General features: G+C 29.8%; 2 protein-coding genes across 2 annotated transcripts in view; one reads left to right on the top strand and one right to left on the bottom strand.

The window, feature by feature from the left end:
• The first annotated feature begins 299 nt into the window (after positions 1 to 299).
• The window catches only part of LOC146993671 (uncharacterized), a 127508-nt gene continuing 109460 nt past the window's right edge, over positions 300 to 18347 (top strand). Inside the window, exon 1 of the mRNA XM_085827385.1 lies at positions 300 to 452. The gene's annotated coding sequence lies outside the window, so the exon portion shown is untranslated. The remainder of the gene's footprint in view (positions 453 to 18347) is intronic.
• Positions 6906 to 11690, bottom strand: LOC118194065 (52 kDa repressor of the inhibitor of the protein kinase-like). Its single transcript, XM_035365251.2, has 3 exons — positions 11505 to 11690; positions 10769 to 10864; positions 6906 to 9528 (listed from the first exon to the last, which is right to left on the bottom strand). Exons 1-3 carry the CDS (start codon positions 11657 to 11659, stop codon positions 9300 to 9302), a joined length of 480 nt encoding a protein of 159 aa, XP_035221142.2. The 5' UTR covers positions 11660 to 11690; the 3' UTR covers positions 6906 to 9299.

The following is an 18347-nucleotide window of genomic DNA, read 5'->3' as shown; positions in this document are numbered from 1 at the left end:
GCAGATTCTTCATTACTTAATTTCTATAACTAACTTTTTAAGATTCTTCATTACTTAACTTAATACGGGATGATAATATTTGGTGGCAACAATTTGAAAAGTGATTCAAAGCATTTAAATTTTCAACACAATTAAAATGCCAAAACGAAATAAATAGCCCTTCTGTGCAAAGTTGCCCCTTTGGACTGAAAATAAAACTAGCAGTTGCAATCTGATATGAATGAGAAGAAAGGAAACTCGCTGGACGAATCAAGGCTTCTTTTCCTTAGCCCTGAGGCGAGTCAGCGATGGAAACCTGTGACGCACATAGATTAGTCAATAACTTCTCCTGTGTTAACCAGCCAATAAAAGACTCCTTTTACCGTCAAAATAATCGAAAGGAGCCCAAAGATAGTTTAGGGACTTTCATTCCTCCTCACATTTGACACCGTGAGCACGTTTCAAGTATTCAGGTATGTGGTTATTTATTTTGTTATTACATTACATTATTTATTTTGTTATTTGAAAAAAAATTACAATGAAATAAGCCATATCCCTTAATACAAATATTAATTATCACAATAAAAAAATTAACCAACTTTCCGTTGAAGAAAAAAAATCATGCAAAACTTTTCAATATCTTACACACAGTGAAATAAGTGAAAAATAACATGAAAGAAACTCAAAAAAAAAAAAAAAAAATTCCGCGCAGAATTTTACTCTGCAGAACAACTTTATCAAAAAAATATCAGTAAAAATGTATTATATATATAATGCATTTTTATTGATTTTTTTTTTTTTGATAAAGTTGTTCGCCAGAGAATTCTACACGGAATTTTTTGTTCTTTGAGTTTCTTTAATGTTATTTTTTGCTAATTTCACTATCTGTAAGATATCGAAAAGTTTTGCATGATTTTTTTTCTTCAACGGAAAGTTGGTTAAATTTTTTATTAGGATAATTAATATTTGTATTAAGGGATATAGCTTACTTCATTGTAATTTTTTTCTCTTGAAAATCTAAGATAAAATATCATTAATTATACTTTGCTTTTCAGAATTTTTTGTTTTTTGTATTCTTTTATGTTATTTATTGCTCATTTCACTGTCTTTAAGATATTGAAAAGTTTTGAGTGATTTTTTTAGGAAACAAAGTTCTTAACCTCCTTTACACCATTTGAGTTCTTAAGATTTTGCAAAGGGAAGTTGGTTAATTTATTTATTACGATAATTAATATTTGTATAAAGGGATATTGCTTATTTCATTGTAATTTTGTTATACGTAATAACTTTTTTTTTTTATGAGGTTGTTCTGCAGAGTAAAATTCTACGCAGTTTTTAAATTTAACGTTTGGTGTTCCCTTCAGCCATTTTTCCGGTACATTTAAAAGCCAGACGAAGGCTGGCAGCGAAGCTGCTAGTTGGTAATAAAACAAATTCCAAATTAGGATCATGCCCATATTCCGCGGAGGTTTAAGTTATTCAAAATTTGATGGCTCTAGGTACCGTTGTTTTATCACAATGTGAGAAACATTCATACATGCAGATTTTTCATTATTTAATTTCATTAATTATAACACAGTGCGATAATATTCGGTGGCAACACTTTGAAAAGTGAAACGTATATTTAACATTTTCAACACAAATTGCCAAAACGAAATTAATAGTCCTTCTGGGCCATCGCCCTCTGGGCAAATAAATTGTATTTTAATAAATATCCTTTGAAAATGTTATTGCTAGTTGCTTGAAAATATATTTGTAAAACAATCATAAATTGTTGTTGGGTTAGAACTGACAAGAAAGAGGTTCATTTTTAATCATCTAGTTTGAGAAAAAATTTTTGCAGATTACGCTAAATAAAAAATTAATTTTTTTACAGTATTTGTTAAATACTAAACTTTATATGGGCTTTTTAAATTCATGTCAAATATACAATTTATCAATTTCATTAGTAACTGTTTATTCTTAACATAAATTAACAAATCCTCAATAAATTTATTCTTAAATCTTGCAGTAATTTTTTTTTTACTTTTGCAAACTTATACAAAAGCAGTAAACATAACTGCACAGAGCGAACTAATACATTCTATACGGAATTATATTTGGTGATATCCAGTGTCTGCAGTAATTAATTGCTAGCGTGTTTTTACTTCCTTGTACGAAGTAAAAAGGAAGTATTGTAATCGCGAAAAGTTTCAGACAACATATTTCAACGAAAATATCCACTTTGACCGCTTTCGAATGCAATTTAACGATGTTTTTGCGTGATATCTGTAGGCAAGGACAGAATAAAAGACTCTTTTCCTCCAAAAAAACTAAAAAACTGCTTTAAAATGAATTCTGAAGAGAATTTTTCGTGGCGTCTGTACGAACGTACGTACGTATCTCGCATAACTCAAAAACGAGTAGTCTCAGAACTTTGAAAATTTGTATATAACATGTAGATGGGCACCTCGTATTTTGGTTTCAATCGGCAGCACCAAACGTATATAAATATATTTATAAATATATCCACTCTGTTACCCGGCTCAGTGATCTCAGTTTCTTTACTCTTATATGTTTGTAAATTGTACATTTTTTGCTTTAAAAATGATTGAATTATGTTGTTTTTATCTTCCGGTTAAGGGTTTTATGCCTTTAGTAAATCTGTATGCAATATTTTTAGAATTATGAACAATTTTTAAATTGTTTAAGTGCCGCTAAGCCTAATTTGATGGCGCCCATTGCTCTTGTTTACATTTGAAACAGCTGAGTAGCGGATTTGTTGCTAATCTAGAGAAACTTAGCTTCGCAACAACAAAGATAACGCCTTCATTTATTATTTAATCATGCTTAATCCTTTCTGGAATTTTTTCGAGAAAATAAGCGTTTAAGATTTAAATTTTTAATACAGATATTTTGAGTTTTTATGTATATTTGCCTTGTCGCGAAGTGAAAACTGAATTAATTGAATGAGAAATACTCAATCGTCCGTGAAAAACTGTTTCTTTTTTGTATTGTTTGCTTAATTTCTTTTATACATAGTTCTAGTTTTATTATAGTATTTGAATAGAACATTTGGCAACGAATTAATAATTCTTTAAATGATATAAATTTTGTGCATTCTGAGTTATAATATGAACGAAATATAATACTGTTAATTAAACCTAGCGCCAGAGTGTCGCTATGGTAAACAAAGTGAATTTTAAAGAATGCATTTATTCTATTGTGGTTTATGCTCTGTCGGCGAAGTAGGTTTAATTCAATCTAATAAGTTTAAATAAAATGCAAGAAAAAAATGCGTATAATTTAATATTCCGTACGAGGAAGTCATGTGGTTTACACATCAGAGTTTTTATATATATAATACACTTTTTATTAATTTTTTTTTTTTTTTTTTTACTTCCTTGTACGAAGTAAAAAGGAAGTACTATAATCGCGAAAAGTTTCAGACAACATATTTCAACGAAAATATCCATTTTGACCGCTATCGAATGCAATTTAACGATGTTTCTGCGTGATATCTGTACGTAAGGACAGAATAAAAGACTCTTTTCCTCCAAAAAAACTAAAAAACTGCTTTAAAATGAATTCTGAAGAGAATTTTTCGTGGCGTCTGTACGAACGTATGTACGTACGTATCTCGCATAACTCAAAAACGAATAGCCTCAGAACGTTAAAATTTTGTATATAGGACTGGTATAACATGTAGATGTGCACCTCGTATTTTGGTTGCAATCGGCCGCACCAAACGTATATAAATATATTTATATATATATCCACTCTGTTACCCGGCTCAGTGATCTCAGTTTCTTTACTCTTATATGTTTGTAAATTGTACATTTTTTGCTTTAAAAATGATTGAATTATGTTGTTCTTATCTTCCGGTTAAGGTTTTTAATGCCTTTCGTAATTCTGGAAGCAATATTTGTACAATTTAAAAGCTGTTTAAGTGCGGTTAAGTTTTAAATAACATGGCGGACATATCTGTTTACATTTGAAACAGCAGAATTGTAGATTTGTTGCCAATCTAGAGAGACTAAGCTTCGCAACACAAAAATAACGCCTTCATTTATTATTGAGAATTAATCCTTTTTGGAATTTTTTCGAGGAAATATGTGTTTAAGATTTACTTCGTAATTTTTAATGCAGATATTTTGATTTTTTATATATTTTTGCCTTGTCGCGAAGTGAGAACTGAATTAATTGAATGAGAAATACTCAATCGTCTGTGAAAAACTGTTTCTTTTTTGTTTTGTTTGCTTAATTTCTTTTATACTTCGTTCTAGCTTTATTATAGTATTTGAATAGAACATGTGGCAACGATAATTCTTTAAATGATATAAATTTTGTGCATTGAGAGTGTCGTTATACTAGACAAATATAGTGAATTTTAAAGAGTGCATTTATTCTATTGTGGTTTATGCGCTGTCGACGAAGTAGATTTAATTCAATCCAATCAATTTAAATGAAATTCAAGAAAAAAAAATGCGTATAATTTAATATTCCGTACAAGGAAGTCATGTGGTGTACACATCAGATTTTTTTAATTACCAAGTCACTTATGTAAGAAAATTTGACCTCTGTGGTTGAAGTCTGGAATGCTAGTATTTTCGTTGGGTTTCAAAACTGGAATCCTGTAAATCCCAGGAGGATAACACGTGGACACCTTGTCTATATCATCTGGTCTGACAGCATAAAACCGCCAGTATGCTAAATGCTTTCTGCGATTTAGGGGGTGGGGGGGAATGCCATTTTTACTTTTCGTCAACTAGAACTTTTCAAGCGGAAAACTAGTGTTTTGTTTAAAATTCAGACGTTTTCCCCTTTATGTTAATACAGTAATACTTATTCCATTTTATTAATTTCAAAATTAAAAAGAATTTTTCCTGAATTATCCTAGATATATTCCCATATTTTGAAAAGTTAAAATAAGGTTACAAACATAACACAGTACTGAATTTTATTTAATTACTACGCGATATTCAAAAGTCATTATTTTCATGTTTCTGTATTATTCATCTGAAAAATATTTTTTCCATTGCTAATTTTTTTACTAATCGTAATTGAAGGAAAATATGAAATTAAACTCTGAAATTATGTTCTTAGTTACTAATTAAAAGTAAATCCACCTCGAATTTCGGTCCAAGACTGTCCTTATTAGTGTCTATAGTATAACATGAGGTATATATTATATACTGCATTGTAACACTTGTTGCATAATAATAGTATTCTTAAGAGCTGCATCTGTTACTTCTAAATAGTTTAGTTTGTTAATGAATGACTTAATTATGAAAGACTAATATCTTGCGTTTTACCAAAAGACAACAGATTCGGATGAAAAGTGAAAAAATGTAAAATCGTGTTTCGAGACTAATAGCACTTTTGGGCTATTTAAGAAATAAATTCGCAAGATAAGCTAATGTTAAATGTATTAAACTTCCTCCTCGCCTTCTTAACATGCCTTCGTGGTGTAATGGTCAGCAAGCTCGACACGTATTCGAGAGGTTCGAGTCCCTGTGACGGCATTGAACATTTTTCATGTCTTCTGCTTCGAAGTGGTCTAATGTCTCTACAAACCCATCGTCTTAACTCTGTCTTCATTAGCTCATCTGAAATTTGCAATTGAGGGATCCGGTTCTTTAATCCATAGCACAAATGTGAGGAGTTTTCATGTCCCGTCACCCTGGTGATTCAATTTTGATGCCGGCACTTTTATTTAATTTAGCGATTATTCGCATGTGTGTTCCAGCATCTTGATGAAGGTTGGATACTTCATGGTATAAAATTATTGTTATAAGGGTACCTGGCACTCTTGTGTCGTAGAGAACAACGACCAACTCGAAAAGATGCCGGTAGTTTTAAGGAAAGTGGTTGCTTCGGTCAGACGAACTCCATACGCTTTAGGCTATTTGATTTAATTTTCTTTTAATAGCGCTATAAAAAGTTTTAGATATATATGAAGCCCTAAAGCCTAAGGTTAGAATTAAAAAATTTATTCCAAATTTGAATGCTAAGATAATTCATGTTTGAATAGTTAATGGGCAGAATATATTTTTCTTACCGCTAAAATGACACTTATCTTCAATTTCTTGTTTGAAATGGATGTGAAGGGAATCCGAATAAAATGTCAGATTTTATTTGATTCAAATAAACTCAAAATGTAGTAAATCTCCCTATTATAAACATATTAATTTATTAAAGTATCGCTTTAATTTGAGTCAATTTACTGGCTCTGCAGTTTATTCTGTTTCACCCTCTTCTTTGCATATCTTCTGTTATGGCAAGCAAGAATGTCAGATTTCATCAGATTCTTAACCTCGTAAGTTAAACTGGCTTATCTTTACTCGCTAAAGACGTCTTGCTGTCACGAAATAATAGTCTCTGTCAGTTTTCCCCAAAGAATCTGTAAGGAAAAGAATGAAAGCTTCCATAGACGCAATGTAAACTTGTTTCGCCTCTGCGCCGCTATATCGAGGAGCCACGGCTGCTATGCAGTGAAACAGCAGCGCAGGGTGGAATTTAAATAGCGCAGTCCGAGGAGATAGTAATTTTTTTTACTTTGAAATTCCTCAAAATGTTTTATTTTCATACATTTCAGATAAATTGTGTAGCTGATCTTTTATCTTCTAATCTTTAATCGTCTAGATGTTTCGCATAGAACATTCTAAAATTCAATTGCAAAATAAATGAATAAATAAATAAATTTTATTATTTTTATATTCCTTATTTTACCCCTTAACTCTTCTTTCTGTAAACTCACAGAATTGTTATTCTTTTGATATAATATCTAGCATTAATTTATAACTAACATCAGAATTAATAGAAAACAAAATTAACTACTGCTGTGATGTTAGATTTCTAACAAATCTGCAATTAATTACATAAATAACGCTATTTTTCTTTTCATATCAAGCATATTATTAAATATTAAAACAAAGAATAACACATTTGAGGTAAAAAAATGATTTTTATTGACATTTCTCAAGTTTTAGAATATACATATGCAAAATAATTTTAAGCATCTTCACAAATACCAAGACATTTTTTAGACAATTATTTGGAATGACCATTATGAAAACAATGAGCAAATTTTGCAGCCAAGAACCAAAAGCATTTCACTTAAATTAACAAATACAAAATTACACTTAAAAGGCCTTTTAAAGAATTTCACATAAATTATTAAAATAAGTGATTTCATTACTTTTTCATAAAATATTCAATACTTCTTACATTTATTAATACAAGATTAAATACTGAACTTGAAAATCAAACCTTCCAGGTGTTATTAAAACCTGGGAAGAAATTTTATAAATAATCCACTGAATCAAATAAATATTGTTGCAGCTCATCCTGATGAAGATTATTTCAAATTATGAAATTAGAAATTGATTTTTTTAAATAGCAATTACAAAAATGACTATTTTCCATCTTCACTATACATATAATAATTCTAAAAATGCTGTAGCTTGGATTTTACATAATTTTAATTTTGCAAAAATCTATTTAATCCCGAATTATTCGACCAATGAGTACATTTAATTCTGTAAGCTTCAAAAAGAAGAAACACATACCATATAATTCATAATAAATTTTTATAATATAACTCCATATTTAACATTTTATGAGCAAAATTTGCATGATAACTAACTGAAACAAAAAAAATAATTAAAAACAATTACAGGTACCCCTAAATAAATTGAAAACACTGAATTCATTATAATTATCTGACCTCAAGAAAAAAAAAATAAAATAAAATAAAAAAAATTACCAAGAAATTTTAATTATTTGGAATGACTATTATGAAAACAAAGAGTCAAAAGCATTTCACTTAAATTAACAAATACAAGATTACATTTAAAATGTCTTATAAAAGTTGCACAAAAATGATTAAAATAACTAATTTCATTCTCTTGGTCCATAAAATATTCAATACTTCTCACATTTATTAATATAAGATTAAATACTTAACTTGAAAATCAAACCTATAGGTATTAAGCCGTTTTGTAAATAATCCACTGAATCAAATAAATATTTTTGCAGCTCATCCTGATGAAGATTATTTCAAATTATGAAATTAGAACTTAATTCTTTTAAGTAGCAATTACAAAAAATGCCTACTTTCTACCTTCACTATACATATAATAATTCTAAAAATGCTGTATGCTTGGGCTTGGATTTTACATAAGTTTAATTTTGCCAAAAATCTATTTAATAAAGAATTATTTGACCAATGAGTACATTTAATTCTGTAAGCTTAAAAAAGAAGAAAACACATACCATGCAACACATAATGAATTTTTATGAATCCATATTTAAAATTTTACAAGTAAAATTTGCATATAACTAACCAAAACAGAAAAAAATAATTAAAAACAATTAAAAGTACCCCTAAATAAATTGAAAACACTGAAATACATTACAATTATCTGACCTCAACTTTAAAGAAGAAAAAAAAAGAGAAATTTTAATTATTTGGAATGACCATTATGAAAAAAGAGCAAAGTTTGCAACCAAAAGCCAAAAGCATTTCACTTAAATTAACAAATACAAGATTACATTTAAAAAAGTCTTACATAAGTTGCACATAAATTACTAAAATAACTAATTTCATTCTTTTTGTTCATAAAATATTCAATACTTCTCACATTTATTAATATAAGATTAAATACTTAACTTGAAAATCAAACCTATAGGTATTAAGAAGTTTTGTAAATAATCCACTGAATCAAATAAATATTGCTGCAGCTCATCCTGATGAAGATTGTTTCAAATTATGAAATTAGAAATTAATTCTTTTAAATAGCAATTGCAAGAAATGCCTATTTTCCACCTTCACTATACATATAATAATTCTAAAAATGCTGTATGCTTGGATTTTACATAATTTTAATTTTGCCAAAAATCAACAGTCAATATTTCGACTAATAACCGTCAATTTTGTCGTACAGCATTCTTTGAGCATAACATGACAGGCGATCCAAACCATCAATTTTGTTGCACAGTATTCTTTGAGCATAACATGACAGGTGATCCACTATTATTGACGAGTTATTTCTTAGATAGTGCTATTGTTAAGCATATTGAAATAATAACAATAAACAATGTAGATACCTGTTTGTTCAAAATTTTGTCGGCACTGCACAGGAATGTAAATATCGCATCTTTGGTGAACAGTAATCGTGATCTTTGAAATGTGACGAACATATTAGTGCAGTTTTATACAAATCAGTTGGTGATTTATTTAACAAGTCTTGACAGGCGATCCAAACCATCAATTTTGTTGCACAGTATTCTTTGAGCATAACATGACAGGTGATCCACTATTATTGATGAGTTATTTCTTAGATGGCACTATTGTTAAGCATATTGAAATAATAACAGTAAACACTGTACATACCTGTTTGTTCAAATTTTGTCGGCACTGCACAGGAATGTAAATATCGCATCTTTGGTGAACAGTAATCATGATCTTTGGAGTGTGACGAACATATTAGTGCAGTTTTATACAAATTAGTTGGTGATATATTTAACAAGTCTTGATTACTGCATGCGGGAGCCCATTGTTTTGATCTATAAAAATGAAAACATTAATTTTATATTTTAAATTTCAATAAATCCATTTTCAGTGTTAGTAGAAAAATAGCAAACTGAAAACATTCCTTATACATTAGTTACACAATCTCGAGAAGGATTATATATTTTTTAAGAACAAACATTAAATTATAATTTAAGGAAAAATTCATGTACATAATATGATTTATTACATTTCTGACATATTTATACTAATTCTCTATTATTTTGATCTATGAAAACAAAAAAACAATTTTATTTTCTTTAATTAAAAGAACCTCTTTTCAGTGTTATTAGAAATTTAACCTTGTTAAAAAATTCCTTTTACATTAGTAACAAATTCTGAAACGATTGCATTTCATCTAATTTTATTTTGATGTACGAAAACCAATAATTTTGCAGATATTGTGTTAAATTGTAGTTACCGGTCATAGTATCTAGTTAAACAATTTAGCATTTCTTTGTACAGTTTTGTTAACAATATGACTAAAAAAGGATAAGGCACCAATAAAAAGTACACATTGTTCGTAAAGTGCATCTTTAAAATGTTTCCTTCCTTATTCACACTAATATGTAGTGGTTCCCTAAAGTGTTCGTACACTTATGTTTCAGTGAAATAGTGCTGTGAGAATTTTTTAATATCTATAAATTTATCTTAGCAAAACTCTATAAAAGTATTATAAGAATACAGTAAAACTTTGGGGGAGGGGAATTAATAATTAAAAAGTAACAAAAAAGTTACCTCACAAAAATCTTCATGCACTTTAAAGAAATCTGCAGACACTATTACGAAATATTGCAGTTAAATTTCTGTCAGTTTTTGTAGGATATCCTGCAGCATTCAAGCTTGTAATACATAAATTACAAAAATTATCCTCTAAAATATTAGAAGAAAAAATTTTTAAAAAATTTGGTTTTATTCAAAATCACTTCGAGATATGAGAAAATATTGGGCTTTATAATCAAATTCAATTCCGGGCTACAGCGCATTTTTTACAAATTCTTAAAGTGTATGAACACTTTTGGGAGCAACTGTATCACAAGCACAGTTATCTTGAATATTTACAGAAGAACACTGAACTATTTGTCCATGATGAGGAACACTTAATGGAAAAAAAACAAGCTATTTATTTAAATTATTCCAAATACATGAAATATTTGCTTCTCTATCAAAAATTGAGATATATATATATTATTAATTATCAAAGCTTAGTTTCTTTTAAACTTAGAAATGATTTACCTAATAGGATCCTTAGGAAATCTGAAAAATTTCCTGTCTGGTGTTTTTCGAGATGTCCCACAAACACTACAGCGATACCAGGATTTGGGTTGTTTGCTAAGTAAAAGATAGATTGAGTTAGTCTGTTATTCACTAAACCACATCAAATATTGAGAGAAATCAAAATTATATTTTTATAATAATGAATATAAAATTTTCAAAAATAATCATAAAATACGAAAAATTGTATATAACTATCAATATACTACATTAAAAATAGTCTTCAGTGGCCACTAATATTAACTAAGTTTATAAATTTTCTCAGATAAATTATTTGGTAATTATAGCATAAATTTAAAGCTGAAGCATAATACAATTTATTAATAAAATTAATTTATGCAATCATACATGCCATTAGTTACCGCATTATTATAAATGGCAAATTTATTCCTGATCGCTCGTTTTGTCGTAATATTATTATTAGTTGACTTTAAAGCTTAAAACTCAGTAAAAAAATTTGGAAAGAAATAGCAATATGCCTGCAAAAACTATAGTATTTGTTTGCCATATGATTAATTATATAAATTGAGATTCATATGCTAAAATGCAAAGTTAATATATTAAGAATGAAAATCTAGCTGCTGTGTGATACAATGAGACAAAATATTTTTGGAGCTTGGGAATCAAAATTAATGTACTATACAAAATCAATTTTTAAAATCTATGATAGGTTTTCGAATTAAAAAAGCAAGCTTACCTCACAGAAAGAGAATCGGGTGAATTCCGGTGATCGTCCTTGCGAAACATCCATCTTATGATCAGCTTAAATAACCAGAGAAAAGAACTGAAAAAAACTTTCAATGAACCTCTTCGAACAACGTGGTAAAAGATTGCTAATATGGCTGACGACATGCCGGTTTCTTGCCTGCTATTTCGCACATGCGCAGAAAGGTACGGAGGGTGGATGGATTGCCCCTTTAAAATGAGCTTCAGGGACATACACAGAGTGTCTCTTCAGTCTGGCGGAGCCACATTTGCTTCGGGAAACCTTTACTTCTTCTCCTTAGAGATTCTTTGTTTTCCCTTTCTTCGACTTAACCGCTAACTAACCCCTTTTATCGCATTCCCCCTTTCTGACTCAATAGGCCTATCACAGTCTACATCACTGTGCCATTTACACTTTAACAGGATCTTGTAGGGAAAGGTCAAGGTCAAGGTCAGTGATTTTTCGTGTCAATAACTTCACAAAGCAGGAAACCACATGCTTAGGCGCGATGAACGCAGTACAGCTTGAAGAATAAATAAATATAGCAAGTCTCGTTTTTACAAACTTTCAGTTTATGATTTGCTGCCCAGATGGGAAAGTGTGGTTAGTGATTCTGACTGCTGTACCTAAGAGCTCGCGCTCGAATTTTGGAGAAGGTATGGATGTAATTTGTTCGTTCCTTCATAACAAACAACTCTGACCACGTTTTATACGGTGCCTCCACAATAAAAAGACCACTGCTTTCACTAATGGTCAACGCCTATAAACGGCTAGAGCTAGGATTCCCACCTTTCCCGAATAGTGTAATTTCCTGGTTAATTTTTATTCTATTTAAAGAATTTTAATGTGCTACAGAGATTTGTAGAATATTTTAGGAAGACTTGATTAATATTTGTACATAAATTTTCTTTAAATTTTAAATGGTATCTTCATAAATGGTACACATGATAATATGCACATTCGTTATTATTTTTATCAAATTCAAAAGCATTTTGATAAAAAGGTTTTGGTAAAATCTTAGTATACGGTACGGCCTCGGCGCGATTTTGAAAATTTTCGCCAACACCAAAATGACTCGTTTAATGCTGATCAGAATGTCGCGAAATCCCGTGTGTACAGTATACTAGGACTAAATATATATATTTTTTTTTTATCTAATTGAATTTCGTAAAAAGTAAATAAACAAATAAAAAGAAAGAAAGAAAATACTACAATGAAAATTAGACGAAAATCGCAGTTTTGCAATTATATCAATGTTAATTATTATTATTGTAGACAGTATTATACTCAATTTTATTTATTTAAAAAATTAAATTTCAGATATTTTAAATTGAAATCATATCACGACTAATTCAATAACTTGAATTATTCACCAGATTTTAACCCCCTCCCTAAATTTGGAGTATTTTTGAAGTCTCGTGACTTCAGTACATCCAGTTTTTTTTTTTTTTTTTTTTTTTTTCTCATGTTTTAAAATTTGTGAGCCTTTTCTGTGGTTGATTTTAGTTCAGTTGAAATAAAAACAAAAATAGGTTTTCAGTTTCAACATTTATGCAAAATAAGAAGTTAATTTCATTATTTTATCGATTAATATAGAATGGGTTGAGTGTTTAAGCACATAAAAAGCAATTTAAGCATTTTATTTTTTAGAGGAGAGAAAAGTTATTTTCCGTCTTTTTCATAGAAAAAAAAATTGCTAATACACCAAGCTTTGCTGAAATAAATGAAAAAAAAAAAAAAAAAAAAAGAGGATTATCAGTAGTGTAAAACAGCCAGTTCAGGGGTAGGAGGCGTTTAGTCTTTCGTTTAGTCTAATACGCCTAATTTTAACACTATAAGATTACCAGTACTGTACCACGAGTAATCAGTTTTTATTACCCAAGCCTTTCTCATCTAAAGCCCGAAAAACACCGACAATACGCACTTAGTTATAAATTAAATGCCTTTTAGTTAATTTCAGTTTGATACATTATTAAAAATATAAAATACGACTTGTGAATTTATTGCTTGAGGAGAAGTGGATTTGTTGCTTTTAAATCGCTGACTTAGTTAATCAATGACGCACGTACTAAATTTCAGAGAAACGTTTGAGATCTTACTGTTCACTGAACGGCAATAGTCTGAGAATAATTTATGGCGCCCGAAACGGGGAAAAACCCGTATTTTGTGCTTCGCACGGCGATGACATTTGCGGTAGCGAATGGACCACAAATGTTGCTTTCAGACTCAAGTCATCCTTGAATTTTCGAGAATTGAATTTTTTATGAATGATTAATAAGCTAAACAATTTGATTTAATCCACGAATAAATTTCCCAATAGCCGAATATTTGAGACCGCTAAATGTTGGTAGTTTTTCTAGGATTTGATTAATAGTAGGTAAACAGTTCACATGAATTTTGTCTCTTAATATTTTATAATATTTACACTGGTACAAAATGTGAATTTGTATCAACTCATGAAGTAGGGAATTAAAGAATAATAAGCCAATTGTCGCTAATTGCCAATGCACAAGACCATTGAATACTGACTGGACTGACTGATGACTGCATGGAGTTTTCATGGTTTCTCCTATGTACAAACATCTTTAATTCACCAATTTTAGGCCCTGATTGCTGGCAAATTTATGTGTATTAATCAAAATTAATTAACCCAAGGAAAGAAATCCGACTAGAATACTATGAACTAAAGCAACCATGATAATGAAAATTCTAAGTGAATTAATTAACTTCCATAAAAATGGTGAAAAGCAAAATGTGTTAATGATAAAATGTCTTTCAAAAGGGTTGCTTGATTAAATATCTCGAGCACTTGGCCTTAGGTGTTTAATACCATTTGACACGCGGTGGTCGCGCCCTGAAACCACCAATTTTCTAATTTTTTTCTCCTCTTCCTTCCGAAATTTTTGAGTGAAAATCAATTGATTACTGATCTTTGACCTCTAAATAACACAAAATGACTACAAAATCATACATGTTTTTGGTCTCAATACTTCAAATCGGATGCTTTTTAAAATTCGTTTTCAGTGAGACAAAATAACTTCCTTTTATTAATATAAACAACTTTAAATTTCAAAAGTTATTCATCGCACATCATGATTTCTATCATAAACAATAAAAAGTAGCAATAATTAAACTGCATATATAAAAAAAACCCTCTATATGTATGACATTTGCTTTGTGGTTTCAGGGCGCGACCACTGCCCCACTAGAGTATTGTGTCACAATGCTCTAGAGTCTTTGTAGTCGCGCCTTGAAATCACTGCTCTTCACAATGGCGTTTGCTTGCTTCTCAAATAGGAATTTTTATTTTTACCCGGATATAGATAAAGAGTTTTGAAATCACAGAGTTATTTTATTACTACACAATACATGCACCTGCCCAGTAAAATGGTCTTTCTTTTCTAGAGACTTTTCTCTGACCTCAACACACTTGCTCCCCAAGCTAGTATTCTGAGTTTATAAATTATTTCTGTGTTTTAAATTTAATGCAAATATACTTTGCTGTAATTAAAAATAGAAACCGCGTAAAGTTTTATTTAAATTAAAAATATTTTCTGAATACTTTGAGACGAAATACGAATAAAATAAGTATGAATGGGAAACGAATGATCCGTACCAAAGCCAAAAAGATCAAGCCCCCCCCCATTAACATAAAAAACCACAAATGTCATGTGCCAGATGAAAAGAAACTAAGACATATACCGGTGAAATTTAGATCCAATCAGTGTACATTTTGTAGCACAAGGAAGAAACATCATAGAAGAAGATACATTTGCGAAACATGCAATGTGGGTCTATGCATGCACCAAAAAGACAAAACATGCTTTGAACAGTGTCACAAAAAATAGTTGTTCTTTGAAATTAAAAAAAAAAAAAAAAAAAAAAAAAAAAGAGCCTTTTTTTTTATCATTATTTTACTGAGTTTTTTATGTACCCAAACGTCCTTATTACGTAGGTACTTATACTTTCACTGCTATAGAATAATTACATAAATCTTTACTGTTTAATTTTTTTGACGATTTAGTTTGCAAAATAATGTAAAATATATATTATGCAATTCTTACGGGCATTTAAAAGAAAAATCGTAAATTTCGTTATTTATTGGAAACGCGCACGGAAAAGGGTAAGTTTTTTTTTTTTTTTCCTACTACCTAGGTAAGTTAGTCCTAGATGCGTGGCGGTTTCACAGTGCGACCACCACCCACAAAACAATGGGCGAGAGTAGATTTTTTTTTAATTCATATATTATTTGTCTCTAGGATCATAATATTCAATTTCTAGAGTTTTTAGTTAAAAAAATTATAAAAATAATATCGCGCGTCAAAGGGTTAAGGAAATGAACTAAATAAGGTAGACTCCCTAATTCAAACCGTATTCCTATGAAACCTTCCACTAAAACTATACAGAATTAAAATTGTCTGTCCTTTTAAAAAAAAGGCTTAGTTATTCAGTTGCTATTCATGCCATAAAGATTTTAAAAGGTAAAATGGCTTTTGCAACACCAAATACTCTCTCCGAAAATAATGAATTACTTGAAACATTAACTTAATGAAAATAACAGCTAAACTGTCAATTCCAGAGGTCATATAAAAAGGAAATTTTATTACATAAAAATTTCGAATTTCAACATTTTTACTAACTTTTGAAAATTTTGCTTCCGTTCTAATATTTTTTAATCATAAAAGTTATTTCTCTTAAATTTGCATTCTAAAAACTTAATATACGTAGCTATTTTTAACAGTATTAGCATATGCTTTTAAAAATATCTCAATTAACTTTGAACAAGTTTTTAGACAAAGAACAAGTGATTAATGTTTTTTTATCTGACTAATTTAGTTATGGAAATATTTTCTTTTTTCATTTTCCTTTCCTACAATGCCTGTATAAAATTTAAGGTTCTTTTGCTTTATATATATATATATATATATATATATATATATACTAATTTAAAGTAAAGTAGAAAGAACAAACGATAAAACACCTATGTGGTTGCGCATACGCATATGGGGCTACGATATGCAAAAATTTCCGCACTCAGACAATTTGCTAGATTAGATTAATTTTTAAATTAGAATTAATAGTCATACAACGAACTATTCAAGAGATATTCAGTTACCAAATCGTTTTAAACATTCTGTGAAACAAAATTTAGTAGAAGCAAAACTGATGTCAAGTGTTTACACTGAAGTAATGCTGGGTAGAACGTTTATAAAGATATTTTTCTTTCCCCTTATTCTAGGCCGATTATTCTTGATTAGAATCGAGTATGAATGATATACAGTTTTGAGTTCGAGTCCGACATTTAGGAATATTTTATATATTTCGTATAGTAATTTTTCCGTGCTTTTTAACTCATTAGTTTTGGCTTTACAAAATTTTGTACTAATGGCTTTCAAATTGCTTTTCAGACAGCATAATGAAGTTTCATTTTATGAATCCATATAGGTTACAAGCAATTCTTAAGGGATTCCGAAAGTCAATATCAGAATACAAAAGAGTTTTTGAATGCTATCTGGGAACGCATAAACTGACGATCTAAAATAATTAATTAAATAATAATTTCATTTCTATTATTATTGTTACCGGAAGTCTGTAGGGTTATACTTGCTTTAGCCATGCTGTTTAGTCCATTAGCCCTAACAGACGTAAAGCGGATTATGACTATTTTCACTGATTTTCCAGAGTCCATCAGTCAACACGGGTTTGCGCTTGGAAAAGCTCTTTTCGAGAGACCAAAGGCACAATAATCCATAGGTGAAACGGCGGGAGTCTTTGCAGAAATACGTTGCAAAGGTATGTTGATGCAACACTCACGTCAATCTTTATTCAACTGATTCAATACTTACCTCAGTCAACTGGTACAATACTTTCATCAATCTTTATTTATTATTATTATTATTATTTTTTTTTTTTTTTTTTTTCAAGAAAGACACCGGTACTTTTCGAAGTATGACTTCTTGCTTTGTTTTGATGACGTTACACTTTTTGAAAGTCATTGGGATACAGAAATGGAGTTTCTTCTGTAAATACCAGACGTAAAACTTTTCTCTTGACAGTACATCGAGATGATTTTAACACTTTTTTCTAGCCTTCTTATTCTTAATTTTCCATTGTATGAGAATCTTGTGACAATCATAAACTCCCTACTGAAACTTTCTTTGCAGTGATGGAGCCAGGTTTGTACATTATTTTCTCTTAGTTTTCGAGAACAAAAGGACCTTTCAATAAGAAATTAAGTATTTTTAAGCTGAGAAAGTAGTCTGTTACGTAACTTCTTACAGGTTGGCAGCACTCAGTGTACCAGTGGCTGAATGATTATATCCGCTAAAAAATGGTAGTTCTACCCGGGCTCGAATTCCGACGAACAGGCTATAGTATGAATGTTTTAATTGTTTTTCCACGTGCAAATCCTTCACGAAGGCATTTTTTCCCTAGGAAGATAGCTCCCACGTGTTTGTCTATTCACAGAAACAAGATTCCAATGGTTAAGCGTAAAATATTTTAAAAGAAATATTAAAAATTCTGCAATAAATCTGTATTATTATCTCTGCCGAAATTTTAAATGCGTTTAAATGTGTGTGTGTGATGCGTTTAAAATACAATATACTAACTCATAATTATATAACAGTTTGCAAGCATAGTTACCTAATATCCAATTCAATTACTCTGTGCTAATTTTCTTGAAAAGAAAATGAAACTGCAAGTTATAAAATCTTAGTAAGTTCTTAAAGCACATATTGAAGAAAGTTACACACATAGGTACACGTTATAGTTACGCTAATTTTTCTTGAATAGAAATATAGCTATTAAATCGCCAAGCTTAATAAATTCTTA

Source organism: Stegodyphus dumicola, chromosome 12 (genome assembly GCF_044657685.1).
Source record: "Stegodyphus dumicola isolate Sdum_Otavi_A_Nest chromosome 12, ASM4465768v1".
NCBI lineage: Eukaryota > Metazoa > Arthropoda > Arachnida > Araneae > Eresidae > Stegodyphus > Stegodyphus dumicola.
The sequence above is the reverse complement of the archived record's forward strand: the minus strand, read 5'-3'. Positions and strand labels throughout refer to the sequence as shown.